General features: G+C 37.1%; 1 protein-coding gene across 1 annotated transcript in view; it reads left to right on the top strand.

Annotated features, from left to right (window-relative positions):
• Positions 1–14,219, top strand: part of LOC126455967 (Down syndrome cell adhesion molecule-like protein Dscam2) — a 358,909-nt gene that overhangs the window by 204,813 nt on the left and 139,877 nt on the right. Inside the window, exon 19 of the mRNA XM_050091727.1 lies at positions 1,901–2,062. Within this exon, the coding sequence (XP_049947684.1) occupies positions 1,901–2,062 (162 nt within the window). The remainder of the gene's footprint in view (positions 1–1,900; positions 2,063–14,219) is intronic.

The following is a 14,219-nucleotide window of genomic DNA, read 5'->3' as shown; positions in this document are numbered from 1 at the left end:
GGCCAGATTAATGACTGGTACATTTAGCCATCACGAGAGTGTTGCAAATCTCATAGAAAGTTTGAAGTGGGACACACTTGCAGATAGACAAAGTGCTAAACGGAAGGGGCTGCTCACTAAATTCCAAAATCCAATCTTCGCTGAAGATGTAGAGCATATATTGTCACCACCAACTTTCTTGTCATGCAGTGATCACCATTCAAAGATAAGGGAAATTAGAACTTGTACTGAGGTGTTCAGACAGTCGTTTTTCCCTCGCATGATCCGCAAGTGGAACAGAGGGGGAGAAATATGACTTTGGTGTGAATAGTGCCCTCCCCCACACACCACTTGGTGACTAGTGGAGTATATATGTAGATTAAACCCGTCAAATAAAATTTTAATGAACATAATGACGTGTTATCTACAGACAGTGTTGTAATGTGGGAAAATCTGTAGCAGAAAAGCAAAAGAAATTCGATTCTATACTACAATTTTTTTCCACAAATTAACACCTCATTCCATTTCTAGAATTACCAAAGCCTATTCATACTATATGAATAATTAACACAATAAAATAAACCCCAGGCTTAAAATACAAGATTAGTGTTAAATTACTTACTTTCAGTAGATTTTCTACTAATTAAGATGCTTATATACAAATGTTTTAAGCATTTACAGAATTTAACAGTTTCTCTTTGCAGATCATATTGTCAGTTTAATTTCAGTGCCAGGAATCTCCTGGTATTATGAAGCTTATAATTCTACTGATGTATTTTGTCATTGATCCCATCTTCATGAAGATAGATTTTCAAGATATAATCTCCAGATCATAATACATAAATGAAATGATTAAACTGAATCAAATAATCTCCACAAGCAATGTGTTGGTCTTATGGTTTATTATCAGAAGTATGTTAACAGAAGGGTCACTCCAAAAGAAGAGTACTACATTTTTTTTTTCAAAAACCCAACATTTGTTCTACAACTTTACTATTCATGGAAGTCATAGAAATATTGTTCCCACTAGTATTTAACTCCAAATCAACCTGTTTCCACAAGTCACACTGTCAAGCACACCATCAAGATGGCTGCTGCACTTGAATGTTTGAGGCAACATACTGTTATAGAGTTCCTGTGTTGTGAGAACAAGACAGTGACAGACATTCAGAAGGTACCAAAGAAGTTGTATGGGATGATGCTGTTGATCAGTGTGTAGTTAGTTGTTAGAAAAGCAAGTTTTCTGCTGACAGCAGGCACCCCAGTACTTGGGATCTCATGTATAGCAGCAGACCAAACACTGTATAAGCTCCTGATAATGTGTAGCTTATTTACAATCTGATTTTGGCATACGAACCCGTAACAGTAAATGAACTGTCAATATGAGTGATAGTAGGAGAAGTGAGTGTGTGCAGAATATTGAGACAGTTGAAGTTGGAAAACGTTTGTACCAGATAGGTTACTGAGAATGTTAAAGGATTAGAAAGTTTTGGTGGATAACATTGAAGCACCATATCTACAATTCTCACCTGGTTCCATGTGACTTCCACCTCCTTGGTGAGGGAATCCCTTTGTAGAACGATATTTGAAGCTGATGACTGCCTTGTGAAAGATGCTAAACAGTGTCTCAACATGCCTGCCTTGAAATCCACCATGTAAGTATACTGGTCTTGTTCCACAGTGGTGTAAGGCAATTGAAAGGGGCAGAGATTATGTGAAAGAATGACATTTTGTCTCCCAAAATGTATTAATGTGTGTAAAAATATCAAAGGTGTGGAAAATAAATTGGGTGTAAGGAATGTGAATTTCTTTTGGAGTGACTCTCACGTGTTTGTAGAGTTACAGTGCCTTAAACATTATAGAATTTGAATAAAGTTTCTTTATAAAAGATAACATTTTTATAGTGTTTTCTTGCTTTCAGATGTACATTTGTCCAGGAGTGAAGTGAAAAGAACACCTAGCCTAGAAACTTACCTTCATGGTCTGCTGAAATACACCAATTATTCTGTTAGATTATCAGCTTACACAGATGTTGGCGAAGGAACCTCAAGCAACTCCATTTTTTGCAATACTGAACAAGATGGTAAATTGCCAGTGTATACCATTTTCATTATCTTATGTTAAAACTACATCTCCATCGACTTGGTTACTCTGTAATTCATACTTAAGTGTCTGACAGAGGGCTAATTGAACCACTTTCAGACATTTTCTTATACTTTCAAACATGAATAACAGAGGGGGGAAAATGAAGAGTGAAATCTTTTGCTATCTGCTCCTTTTTCTGCTCTTTTAGCATGATGAGGTCATTTCTGCCTGTATGGATGGGAGTCAACAAAATATTGGCATTCAGTTTGTGATTATGATTTCATTAAAAGATTTAATGATTTCCATCCCAACTTGCACATCATATCCATGACACTGTCTCCTATTTTGTGGCAACACAAAACGAGCTGTCTTGTTTAGAAAAGGATTGCCAAGTGCTGTGTAGGCATCTCTTTCATAGACTAATGCATTCCATAAGTATACTCCCAATAAATGTAGTCCTTGGTTCACAAAATGTTTTTTATGTGATGGTTCCAGTTCAAGTTGTTCTGATGACTTTACTAGACAGTAAACAACAGCACGTTCACTAACATTCAAAGAGGGCCACTCAGATTGTCTCCTAAATTGTTTATATTGATAAAGAATAGAAAAGGACTATAACATTTTGCTGGGGAACCCCAGAAGTCACTTCAGTTTCATTAGATGACTTCCCATCAATTAATGCAAACTCAAACTGTGACATTTCTGGCTGGAAATCATGAATCTAGTTGCACAACTTAGATGATACTTCATAGGCATACAGTTTGATTGGAAGCCACTTGTGAGGAACAATATCCAAAGGTTTCTGGAAATGTAGAATAATGGAATCAACTTCAGATTTCTATTGATAGCACTCAGAGAATAAAGATCCAATTGTGTTTCACAGGAACATTACTTTCTTAACCTGTGCTTGTTACATGTAAGTGTCAATGATATGGATCTATAATTCAGTGGATTACTTCTGTTTTCCCTCTTGTGTGATTGTGTGACCTCTGCAACTTTTCTACCTTTGAGTATGGACATTTTGTTGAGGTGGCAGTTGTATATGACTGCTAAAAACTGTCAATGACATGGCTTTATAATTCAGGGGATTATTTCTGTTTCCCTTCTTGTATTTTTGTGTGACCTGTGCAACTTTTCCATCCTTAGGGAAGGATGTTTTGTTTAGGTGACAGTTGTATATGACTGCTAAAAATGGAGAAATTTCATCAACATACTTTGAAAGGACTCTAATTGGTATACAATATGCCAAAGAATTTGCCTTTATTAAGTGATTTAACTTGCATCAGTAAACTGAGTATATCAATTTACAAATTACTCATGTTGGTAGTTTTCCTTGATTTGAAATCTGGAATATTTGCTGCATCTCCTTTATGATAGGATTCTGGCAAACCATGTTTAGTAACTCCACGTTAGTGGTCCTGTTGGTGGAACATTTACCATTGGTGCCATACAGTGAAGGTATTGATTGTGTCTTGCCATTGGTATACTTCACATACAGTCAGAATCGCTCTGGACTGTCTGCCAGATTTTGAGACAGAGTTTTGCTGTGATAGTTATTAAAAGCTTCTCATATTGAAGTCAGTGCTAAGTTTTAAGCATTTGTAAACTATCCCTGATTTTGAAAATGTTGCGCTCTTTTAAATCTGCCATTTTTCATTGCTTCTGCAACTGTCTTCTGGTATTTTGATATTTCCAACCTGATTTTGGGTGGATCTTAAGACTCATGGAAGTCCATCTTCACAAATGTTCTTTGGCTGTGGGTGAGAAGACACTTACCATACAGGATGAGAAGGAAAGAATGATTTCCTTCTCATCCCGTATGGTAAGTCTCCCCTGACCTGCAGTTTTGGGTGACTTTCCTGAAATCTACCCCTTTTCTTAGACCTCTCAAGTCCTTTTCATTCACCCTTGTTCCTTCCTCTTCAACCATTTTGCCTGAAAAAGGAGCCACTTGCTCTGAAAGCTTGCCAGTTTTGACCGTCTTTCTCTTGTGTGTGTTCTGCCACCGCGTGGTGAGTAGATTTTTTTATCTATCCAATTAAATTATTATGTAACTGATATATCTGTGTGAAGGTGCCAGCTATAAGAAAGCATTGTAATCAAGTGGTTAGCATTCATGCTAGGCAAAAGGGTCATGGATGAGATGATGGTTCGAATTCCACTAACACTTATTTTGAATCCACATTTTTTTCATCACTGCTCACATTATTTAATTTCTGTGACATTTGAGAAGTAACATAATGACAAAAAAATTTGCTTTTTCATGAAGTTGTAATGAATTTCCTATGTTATTTGAATATTTACTATTTGTAATTAAATTTTCAAGTATGAGGGACAGACTTAGAAAGTCCAAGTCGTATCTGGATAAATAACAACATGAATTATGTAATTCACAATCAATAATATAGTAAGTCACTATGTGCCAGACCACAACTGTGAATTATTCACAGTAACTCATCAGGTGTGCTCTCGGCATCATTAAATAATATGACCTGTGATGAAAAACAAAAGTAGATAAATTATTAAGTCTGAGCAGGAGTTGAACCATCACTTCTTATATGTTCGTCCTATGAAGCTCGTACACTAATCACTTGACCACTGCAACGTCTGGCACCCACGCACATACGATGGGGGACCCAAAAGTAACCAGAATTTCTTTCTAGAAAGCATATACTTTATTGTTTTCAAATACAACCTTAATCTCCTTCAAAGTACTCTCCATTAGCACACTTGTCCAAATGTTCATTCCAGTGTTCGAAGCACCTTTTAAATTCATCCTACTTGATACCTGCTAGCACTTTCATGACACTGTGTTTTACGATTCATCACCTGTAATAATTTTGTTGAAAAAATGTGGATCATCTTTGAACGTGTCCTTCATTTCGAGACAGGCTTGAACACGACGATCCCTTTGACCTCTGGTAAGAAGCTTCAGCACAAATTTTGCTGCCACTCTTCGCATCCCCAAATTGATGGTCAAGATGCACTGAATTGAGCTCCAGGACAACCTGGACAAGTTCTCAAGTTGGCCAATTGTCCTGCGTCGATCTTTACTGATGAGATCGTGGATTTTGTCAATGTTGTCTTTGCTTCGAGCAGTTGAAGGTCGACTGCAACAGGGCTGATTTCAACCACCATTTCTCCCTTTTTAAGCCAAGAAAACCATTCGTACACTTGCATTTTACTAAGAGCATGGTCTTTGTAGGCTGTCTGAATCATCGCAACAGTTTCTGCTGCATTCTTGCCAAGCAAGAAACAAAACTTCACTGTCGCCTGTTGTTTGTAAGAACTAGCCATTTCCTCATGTCATGTCTGCACTGTGCACACATTCAAAGAACTGCCAAAGAAACCACACTTCTCACTGTTGGGTGGCACCGCATGGCAGAATGACTCAGCAGAGCTCTTACTACAACCCTCTGGCGGCGCAACCTGCTACTACAAATACACAATGTGCAGCATTACGATTCCAGTTACTTTTGGGTCCCCCCTCGTATACGTAAGCCACCTAATAGACATGAAAACTTCTCTTGCGATTTTCTCAGAATTGCCAGAACAGTGCACCTTACTACTAGCACAGTATGTTGTTTTAATGACCTTCTGAAGGTGTCCAAAGTTTGAAGCACATCTGTGATCCCAATATCATAGCCTCCCCTTGTTAGTATCACAATAAAGTCAAGCTTACTTTTCTTTTTGTTCATTTGCATTATTAACTTTAAATCTACAATGATAAGCTTGTAGTTAGTACTTTTGACAGTTAATATATCATAGATCAGCAGATCACATTACCTATGAGTGGTCTAAAAGATTTTGCAGGTAGCCACACAAATAATTGACACCTCAACAGCTGAAACACAACTGCATGACACTAGCGCACTGCTGACTCATATGGAATATTACACAATGGCTACCAACTGCAAACAGACTCAATTACATATTAAATGATGGAATTCCAGAATGGAATACTGTATTTATCCAATTATAAAATGAGGTTTATTTCCCAAATTCATCATTCAAAAAATATGGTGTCATCTTATATTCACAGATTAAACTATTGTTACTGAGATCAACGTTTTTACATTGTTTGATAGATTAATATAGAGCTCGTCTTGCATGTATAGATGAAGCTTTGGCTGTTGAGGTTTCATACAAATTTATTTTGAACAATCATAAAGGATAGGACAATACTTGTGTTTGAATACACTCAAAATCTCCCTACACATCAAAGCATTCAATACAGTATTGATCTTGCTCAAAAAATTACCTGACACTGACTCACAGTGCTAGTGAAAGGGATGCACAAGAGACTATGAACTAGTCACTACAACAATCTAATGTCCTGCTTAAAAATTGTCAATTTTTTTGAGACAGAGGAGGTAATAACATTAAATTAAACTTTTGTTGTATTTAAACAGAACATTCATGCTGCTTTTTAAGCAAAGGTGAAAATCTTGTCCTTCAAAAACCATTACTTGGTTTTGAACCCAAGTCGGTTGTAAATGAGAAATTCAAACACTGTAGACGTATTAGAATACCAGTGAAAATGTTACCAACTGTTTAATCAGGTTTCGAACACAATGATGATATTCAGATGAAATGAGAAGGAAAATTAACCCAGAATGACATGTTAAACAAACAAAATAAATCACATTAAGCAGACTCTAATCATTATAGAGAGACTAAATTACAGAAAAAAGAACCATTGAGGGTATAGTACAAACAGACATCACTAGATCGCAGGACGAGCAGAAGCTCAAGAATTGGACTGACAGTGATTGTGATCTCTTATTTATGTATTAGTTGCTATTGTTCTTATGACCTGCACCCTAAAAGATATTGCTAACCATGTTTCACTGTTGTTCAAGCACAGCATTATGGAAAGTTTGACGGGGAACAGTACCCAGTTTGTCTGAGAACTATGATGGGGAGGGGAGTGTTGAGCAGGCAGAAATTTTGTCATCCTGCCAACCATGGGAATATATTCTGCATACTTTGGCTTTATATGAAATCTACCATGTTTAAACTGTAGTTTTCCTGATTCATTTTGCACTTGGAATCAAATTGATTTGAAAATTGGATGAATACTCGACAGTAACATAAATTTTTGCAGGATACACTAAAAGTCTAGATGGGAGCCAGTGACATACTTACGTGTTTCATGCAGCAATGTTGTGAATGCTCACCATGAGGTATGATGGGAATAACTTGGGGTGTGTCAGATGCTGGCTCTACACAGTCAGTGAAAAAGTGGCAGGCAGACAATATATTTGTCGTAAAATACTCAATATAGAACCGAAATCTGTCATGTTCACAAAAAAGCTGCTGTGTTCTCGGGTTCCACAGTAACCACAACCTCAGAAATTGCAACAGATTTGGTTGAAACAGCCAAATTTTTGTGACACAAGGGATATAAGATTCACAACCATCATGTTTGGATGACAACAATGATGATTAAAAATAGTGATACCACATATGACAGGATAAATGAACAAAAAAGGAAGTGAAGATAAAAATCAGTGTAAACTACTTCTTTGTTTATTTTATTTCTTCTTGTATTATCAAAATATAGATAATCAACAAATGGCATAAATTTAGAATAGTTGTAAGGTTAACCCCTTACATGAATAAAAATTTTGATTACTCATAATGTGTTGAAAAATAAATTTTTCTCAGGAGAGGGGGAGAGGTCATCTTATGTGTGGGTAAATATGGTAAGAACAGTATGGAAAGGCTATATTGCTGCTCTCCACATAGCTCACCAGATAGACACAGTGAAGAAGAATGCTACAGATGTTCAGCTTTCAGACTACATCCTTCATCAGAAGTAGCAATCTCACACACACACACACACACACACACACACACACACACACACACACACACACACACATGACCAATTTCATCTTTCAGGTTATAACCCTTGAGTCTGCAACTCAGTGTCTTGTCTATGGGGTGAGCAGCTATCTACCCTTTCAATAACACATTATTAACACTAGGTGAATGCTCAACCACAACAAACAGCTACTTTGTGTAAAACATCTAAATAAAAATGCATATAGGTCAGATATTACAAAATATTGAAGTGTAAAGCTATTATAATTTGTATATTAACAGAAAAGAGAGAAAAAAAAAGACATTCAAAAACATTTCTTAGTTTATCTATGGTATAGATGTCCCTTCATTTGGCGTGAATAAGGTTGTGTGTCATAAGTTTTGGCAAGCACTTGGCTCTAAAAAAACATGCCAAGAATTTTTCAAGAAAATAAAATTTCCTGTTTTAAATCTTTCACAAGCTACCATTTTATGCCAGTAAAGTTATACCATATGTTTTTGAATGCAGGAACACTGTAGCTACAAAACTATAACAATGGAATTTTGACAAGATATCATTTTAAGATTAGAATGTTTTGATTACTAATAATTTTCTGAATGTTAAGTATTGAGAAACAGTAAAATGTTTCTTGAAAGAGTAGAATGAAGACTTTCAGATAACTTATGTGAATTTTGAGACACGATTATTAGCAGATTTGAATTTCGATTATCACGTAGTTTTAGTGAATCGTAAGTTTAAAATATTTCTTTAAATGAAATTTTTCCTCAAAAACTAATGATACCATTTTGATCAGTAGTCTGAGAACTACACATTGACTAACAAAATTTAGTGGAATACTTCCCCGACAAGAATTTCACAATATCACGTACTTGTGGTTTATGCATTACAAATACAATATAATCACTAAGTGGAGCCATTCCACCTTGTTATGTTTCAACCTATTTTGTGCACCATGCGAGGTCTCTTCCAGCTCTTATTAATTTAATGTATGTAAAATTCACAGTTGCTATCAACACTATCTCTGTGTATAGAAGGAATCAAGAATGTCTCGTAAGAACATGCCAAGTGCATTGTTACCTACTTTCTAAAAAAAAATATTTTGCATTTATTTGTGGTGGATTTGGATGTTATGGTAGTCAATGTTACCACTACAACCTTGTGGCTGCTAACTTCTGTATCTAGCATGAAGCTCTCTATTTGATCAGAATTATTGGTCAGTAATATTTCTAGTACATTACTGCAACCAGTTACACTTTGTATGGACTCAAAGAAAGCATTTAACACAGTTCTGGATGAAGTTTATGCCTACAATCGATTTTAAACATTTATTTTTTCCATCATATCAAGGGAAGATTAAGGTCGCCACCAACTATAATTGTATGAATTGATGAGATGACCTATTAGAAATGAGACTCAAATTTTCCATGAAGCTTTCAGCAACCATATTATCTGAATCTGGTGTTGGTAAAAGGAATTGATTATTAATTTATTTCGATTTTTGAAGGTAACTTTTATCTATATGACCACCCAGCAATCTTATAGGTTGCTTTATTTTCGCACCAAGATAAACTGCTTCTGATAGCAACAAATAGGCCACCAGTAATTTAATTTGTTTTATTCTTTCTGTGCACTGTTAAGTCCTTGGTAAAAACTTCAGCTGAACTTACCTCTGGCTTTAGTCACCTTTCAGTGCCTACAAAAATTTTTGCTTCAGTCCTTTCTCTAAGCTCTTGCTGCTCTGGTTCTTTCCCAACACAGCTACAGTATTCTATATGTATTACTAAATTGAAGTCCCCTCACTGTGTTTTTCTGTCTGTATGTAAAAGCTAATCAAAGGACTTACTGTAGGGATTTTAATACGGTTTTCACTAATCGACAGACTTAGTCACAAGGAAGGTCTGTGTATACAATTTGCAAATATTTTGTGGAAATTGTCTGAACTAGTGGATTAAAGGGTCCCACCATATTTTTCTGTCTATTTAAAGGCTAGCCTCAGGAACTACTTTAGGGAATTTGATATGGTTTTCACCAATTGATAGACTGATTCACAAGAGGTGTTTATGTTTATACTCTATTACCGCTATACCAGAGAAAGTAGAATAGCTGGGGTGGGTCTCTAGTTTACAGCTATAATGCCAGTTATTTCTAGGTAAAAAAAAAAAACCCTTAATAAAGGAATTATCCAAATGGGATGCAGATCAGTAGATATGATGCACATGTACAGACAAACAAATCATTACAGTTTCAAAAAAATTGATGATTTATTCAAGAGAATGAGTTTCACAAATTGAGCAAATCAATAACCTGTTAATCTGCCTCCAGCCCTTATGCAAGTGGTTGTATAGCTTGAAATTGATAGAGTTGTTGGATGTGCTCCCAAGGGATATTGTGCCAAATTCTGTCCAACTGACTTGCTAGATTCTCAAAATATCAGCCTGATAGGGAGGTCCCTGCCCATAATGTTCTTAAAATTCTTAACTGAGGAGAGAGCTGGTGACCTTCCCAGACAAGGTAGGGTTTGGCAAGTGTGAAGACCACTAGAAACTGCCATGTGTGGGCAGGCATTATCTTACTAAAATCTAAGCACAGGATGGCTTATCATGAAGGGAAACAAAATGGACACAAAATATCATCAATGTACTGCTGTGCTGTAAGAATGCTGCGGATGACAACTAAAGGGGTCCTGCTATGAAAAGAAATAGCACTCCAGACTATCGCTCCCAGCTGCCGGGCTGTATGATGGGTGGCAAGACATGTTGGTATCCCACTGCTGCCCAAGGTGTCTCCAGACACATCTTACTTGTCATCAGGACTCAAAGTGTAACTGGTTAGCACACTGGACTCGCATTCGGGAGGACGACGGTTCGATCCCGTCTCCAGCCATCCTGATTTAGGTTTTTCGTGATTTCCCTAAATCGTTTCAGGCAAATGCCGGGATGGTTCCTTTGAAAGGGCACGGCCGATTTCCTTCCCAATCCTTCCCTAGCCTGAGCTTGCGCTCCGTCTCTAATGACCTCGTTGTCGACGGGACGTTAAACACTGACCACCACCACCACCACCATCAAAGTGTAACCTATCACCGAAGACAACTGTACTCAGCCAATGAGATTCCAGGGCAAAGGCATATCTGGAATTGTCGTGGACAATGTGGGATACCAAACTAACTCAGCCCAACAACCATTAGTGATGGTCTGGGCAGACATTTCTTTTCATAGCAGGATCCCTACGATTGTCATCTGTGGCACCTCTGCAGCATAGCAATATGTCATTGATATTCTATGCCTCATTTTGTTGCCTTTCATGGCAAGCCATCCTGAGCTTACATTTCAGCAAGATAATGCCCACCTGCACATGACAAGACTTTCTGTTGCTTATCTTTGTGCTTGCCCAGTGCTACCTTGCCTGGCAAGGTTGCCAGATCTCTCCCCAGTTGAGAATGTTTGGTGCATTATGAGCAAGACCTTCCAACAATTTTGGGATTTTGATGATCTGATTCACAAACTGGACAGAATTTAGAATGATATTCCTCAAGAGGACATCCAACAACTGTATCAGACAATGCCAGGCTAAATAAATGCTTGCGTAAGGGCTAGAGGTGGTCCAGTGCATTACCAATTTGCTCAGTTTGTGAAACTCTTTCTCCTGAATAAGTCATCCATTTGTTTCTGAAATTGTAAATATTTGTTTACCAACTCTGGCTCCATATGAAACTGTTATGTACAGTGACTATATATTATTATAAGGAAGGACAGAAATACAGCAATCAGTCACGTTCCCATTGGTTTTATTATTATTCTTGTATATCCAGAACTCAACTATAAATAGCCATCTTCAGTGGATATTTATATCTGAAATTTGTATATCCAAGAGTAATAAAAATACCAATGGGATTGCGACTGAGTGCTGTATGCCTATGCTTCTTTATAAATATTTGTTTGTCTGTACACATACATCACATCTACCAATTTCTGTCCCATTCACATAATTAGTGCACTGTTTTCTGCCTGCTTTGTGATCTCTACAGTCTCCACTTACCTGTTCCTTGTAATTTAGAAGAGCACAGTAGAGTTAATTGCACACTGTGTGCTGGACAAGATATGATGAATCAGATTGTCTCAATCATGCCATGTAGCTCCAAAAAAGAAAAAAAAGTATGTAGCCATGAATGCCCTATAAGAAGATTGCAAGGTGACTGGGATGATTGTATTGAGTCTCTCCAAAGACTATTGCATGGCTAAGTTCCCTGGACAAAGAGCTCTGATGCAACTATCTGTTTATGTTTCTAAACATCCACTCACTGTAACATAATGCTAGTTTGTTAACATTTTAGTGTGTTTGTTTTATATCCTATTTTTGTGTTTTACATTTGCCACATGTTTCTATAGTTTTACCATTCACTAAATAAGTAAAATTATTCTCAGACAAACTGTAACTTTTTATGTTTCTTTCAATTCTTACTATCATATAATTTAACTGTTGTTGTTGTCTTCAGTCCTGAGGCTGGTTTGATGCAGCTCTCCATGCTACTCTATCCTGTGCAAGCTTCTTCATCTCCCAGTACTTATTGCAACCTACATCCTTCTGAATCTGCTTAGTGTATTCATCTCTTGGTCTCCCTCTATGATTTTTACCCTCCACACTGCCCTCCAATGCCAAATTTGTGATCCCCTGATGCCTCAGAACATGTCCCACCAACCGGTCGCTTCTTCTTGTCAAGTTGTGCCACAAACTCCTCTTCTCCCCAATTCTGTTCAATACCTCCTCATTAGTTATGTGATCTACCCATCTAATCTTCAGCATTCTTCTGTAGCACCACATTTCGAAAGCTTCTATTCTCTTCTTGTCCAAACTGTTTATCGTCCATGTTTCACTTCCATACATGGCTACACTCCATACAAATACTTTCAGAAACGACTTCCTGACACTTAAATCTATACTTGATGTTAACAAATTTCTCTTCTTCAGAAACGCTTTCCGTGCCATTGCCAGTCTACATTTTATATCTTCTCTACTTCGACCATCATCAGTTATTTTGCTCCCCAAATAGCAAGACTCCTTTACTACATTAAGTGTCTCATTTCCTAATCTAATTCCCTCAGCATCACCCGACTTAATTCGACTACATTCCATTATCCTCGTTTTGCTTTTGTTGATGTTCATCTTATATCCTCCTTTCAAGACACTGTCCATTCCGTTCAACTGCTCTTCCAAGTCCTTTGCTGTCTCTGACAGAATTACAATGTCATCGGCGAACCTCAACATTTTTATTTCTTCTCCATGGACTTTAATACCTACTCCAAATTTTTCTTTTGTTTCCTTTACTGTTTGCTCAATATACAGATTGAATAACATCGGGGACATGCTACAACCCTGTCTCACTCCCTTCCCAACCACTGCTTCCCTTTCATGCCCCTCGACTCTCATAACTGCCATCTGGTTTCTGTACAAATTGAAAATAGCCTTTCGCTCCCTGTATTTTACCCCTGCCACCATTAGAATTTGAAAGAGAGTATTCCAGTCAACATTGTCAAAAGCTTTCTCTAAGTCTACAAATGCTAGAAATGTAGGTTTGCCTTTCCTTAATCTATTTTCTAAGATAAGTCGTAGGGTCAGTATTGCCTCACGTGTTCCAACATTTCTGTGGAATCTGAACTGATCTTCACTGAGGTCGGCTTCTATCAGTTTTTCCATTCGTCTGTAAAGAATTCGCGTTAGTATTTTGCAGCTGTGACTTATTAAACTGATAGTTTGGTAATTTTCACATCTGTCAACACCTGCTTTTTTGGGTTTGGAATTATTATATTCTTCTTGAAGTCTGAGGGTATTTCGCCTGTCTCATACATGTTGCTCACCAGATGGTAGAGTTTTGTCAGGACTGGCTCTCCCAAGGCCTTCGGTAATTTAACTGATGGTGCTGAATACAAAAAATAGTACCTAGTTTCACTGCATGTTTATTGCATCCTTAGTGTTGCTCAACTTATGATTGAGTCAGAAGATAGGGTTGACAATATTTTTGTAAACAGACTAATTTGTAAGAGCAGTTTGCAGCAAAAATATATCTGTGATAAAAAGATGTGTGTGTTCAGATGCAAATTATGTCTTTTGTTCAGCTATCTGAAAATTCAAGTGCATCATTTGTTTAGTCTGTGGATATGAATGACCAAATTGATGAATTATGATTGTTAGCCGTGTTATGTTTGTTAGTTGTATTGGGTTTATTTTATAATATTAAAGTAGAACTGATAGTTTGTACTTACCTTCATGAGGTGAAATATTGATACTGCTGGTAGACACAGAACACACACACTTTCCCAGTTTTTGGAAA

Source organism: Schistocerca serialis, chromosome 1 (genome assembly GCF_023864345.2).
Source record: "Schistocerca serialis cubense isolate TAMUIC-IGC-003099 chromosome 1, iqSchSeri2.2, whole genome shotgun sequence".
Lineage (NCBI taxonomy): Eukaryota > Metazoa > Arthropoda > Insecta > Orthoptera > Acrididae > Schistocerca > Schistocerca serialis.
Note: the sequence above shows the minus strand (reverse complement) of the source record. Positions and strands in the feature narration are given on the sequence as shown.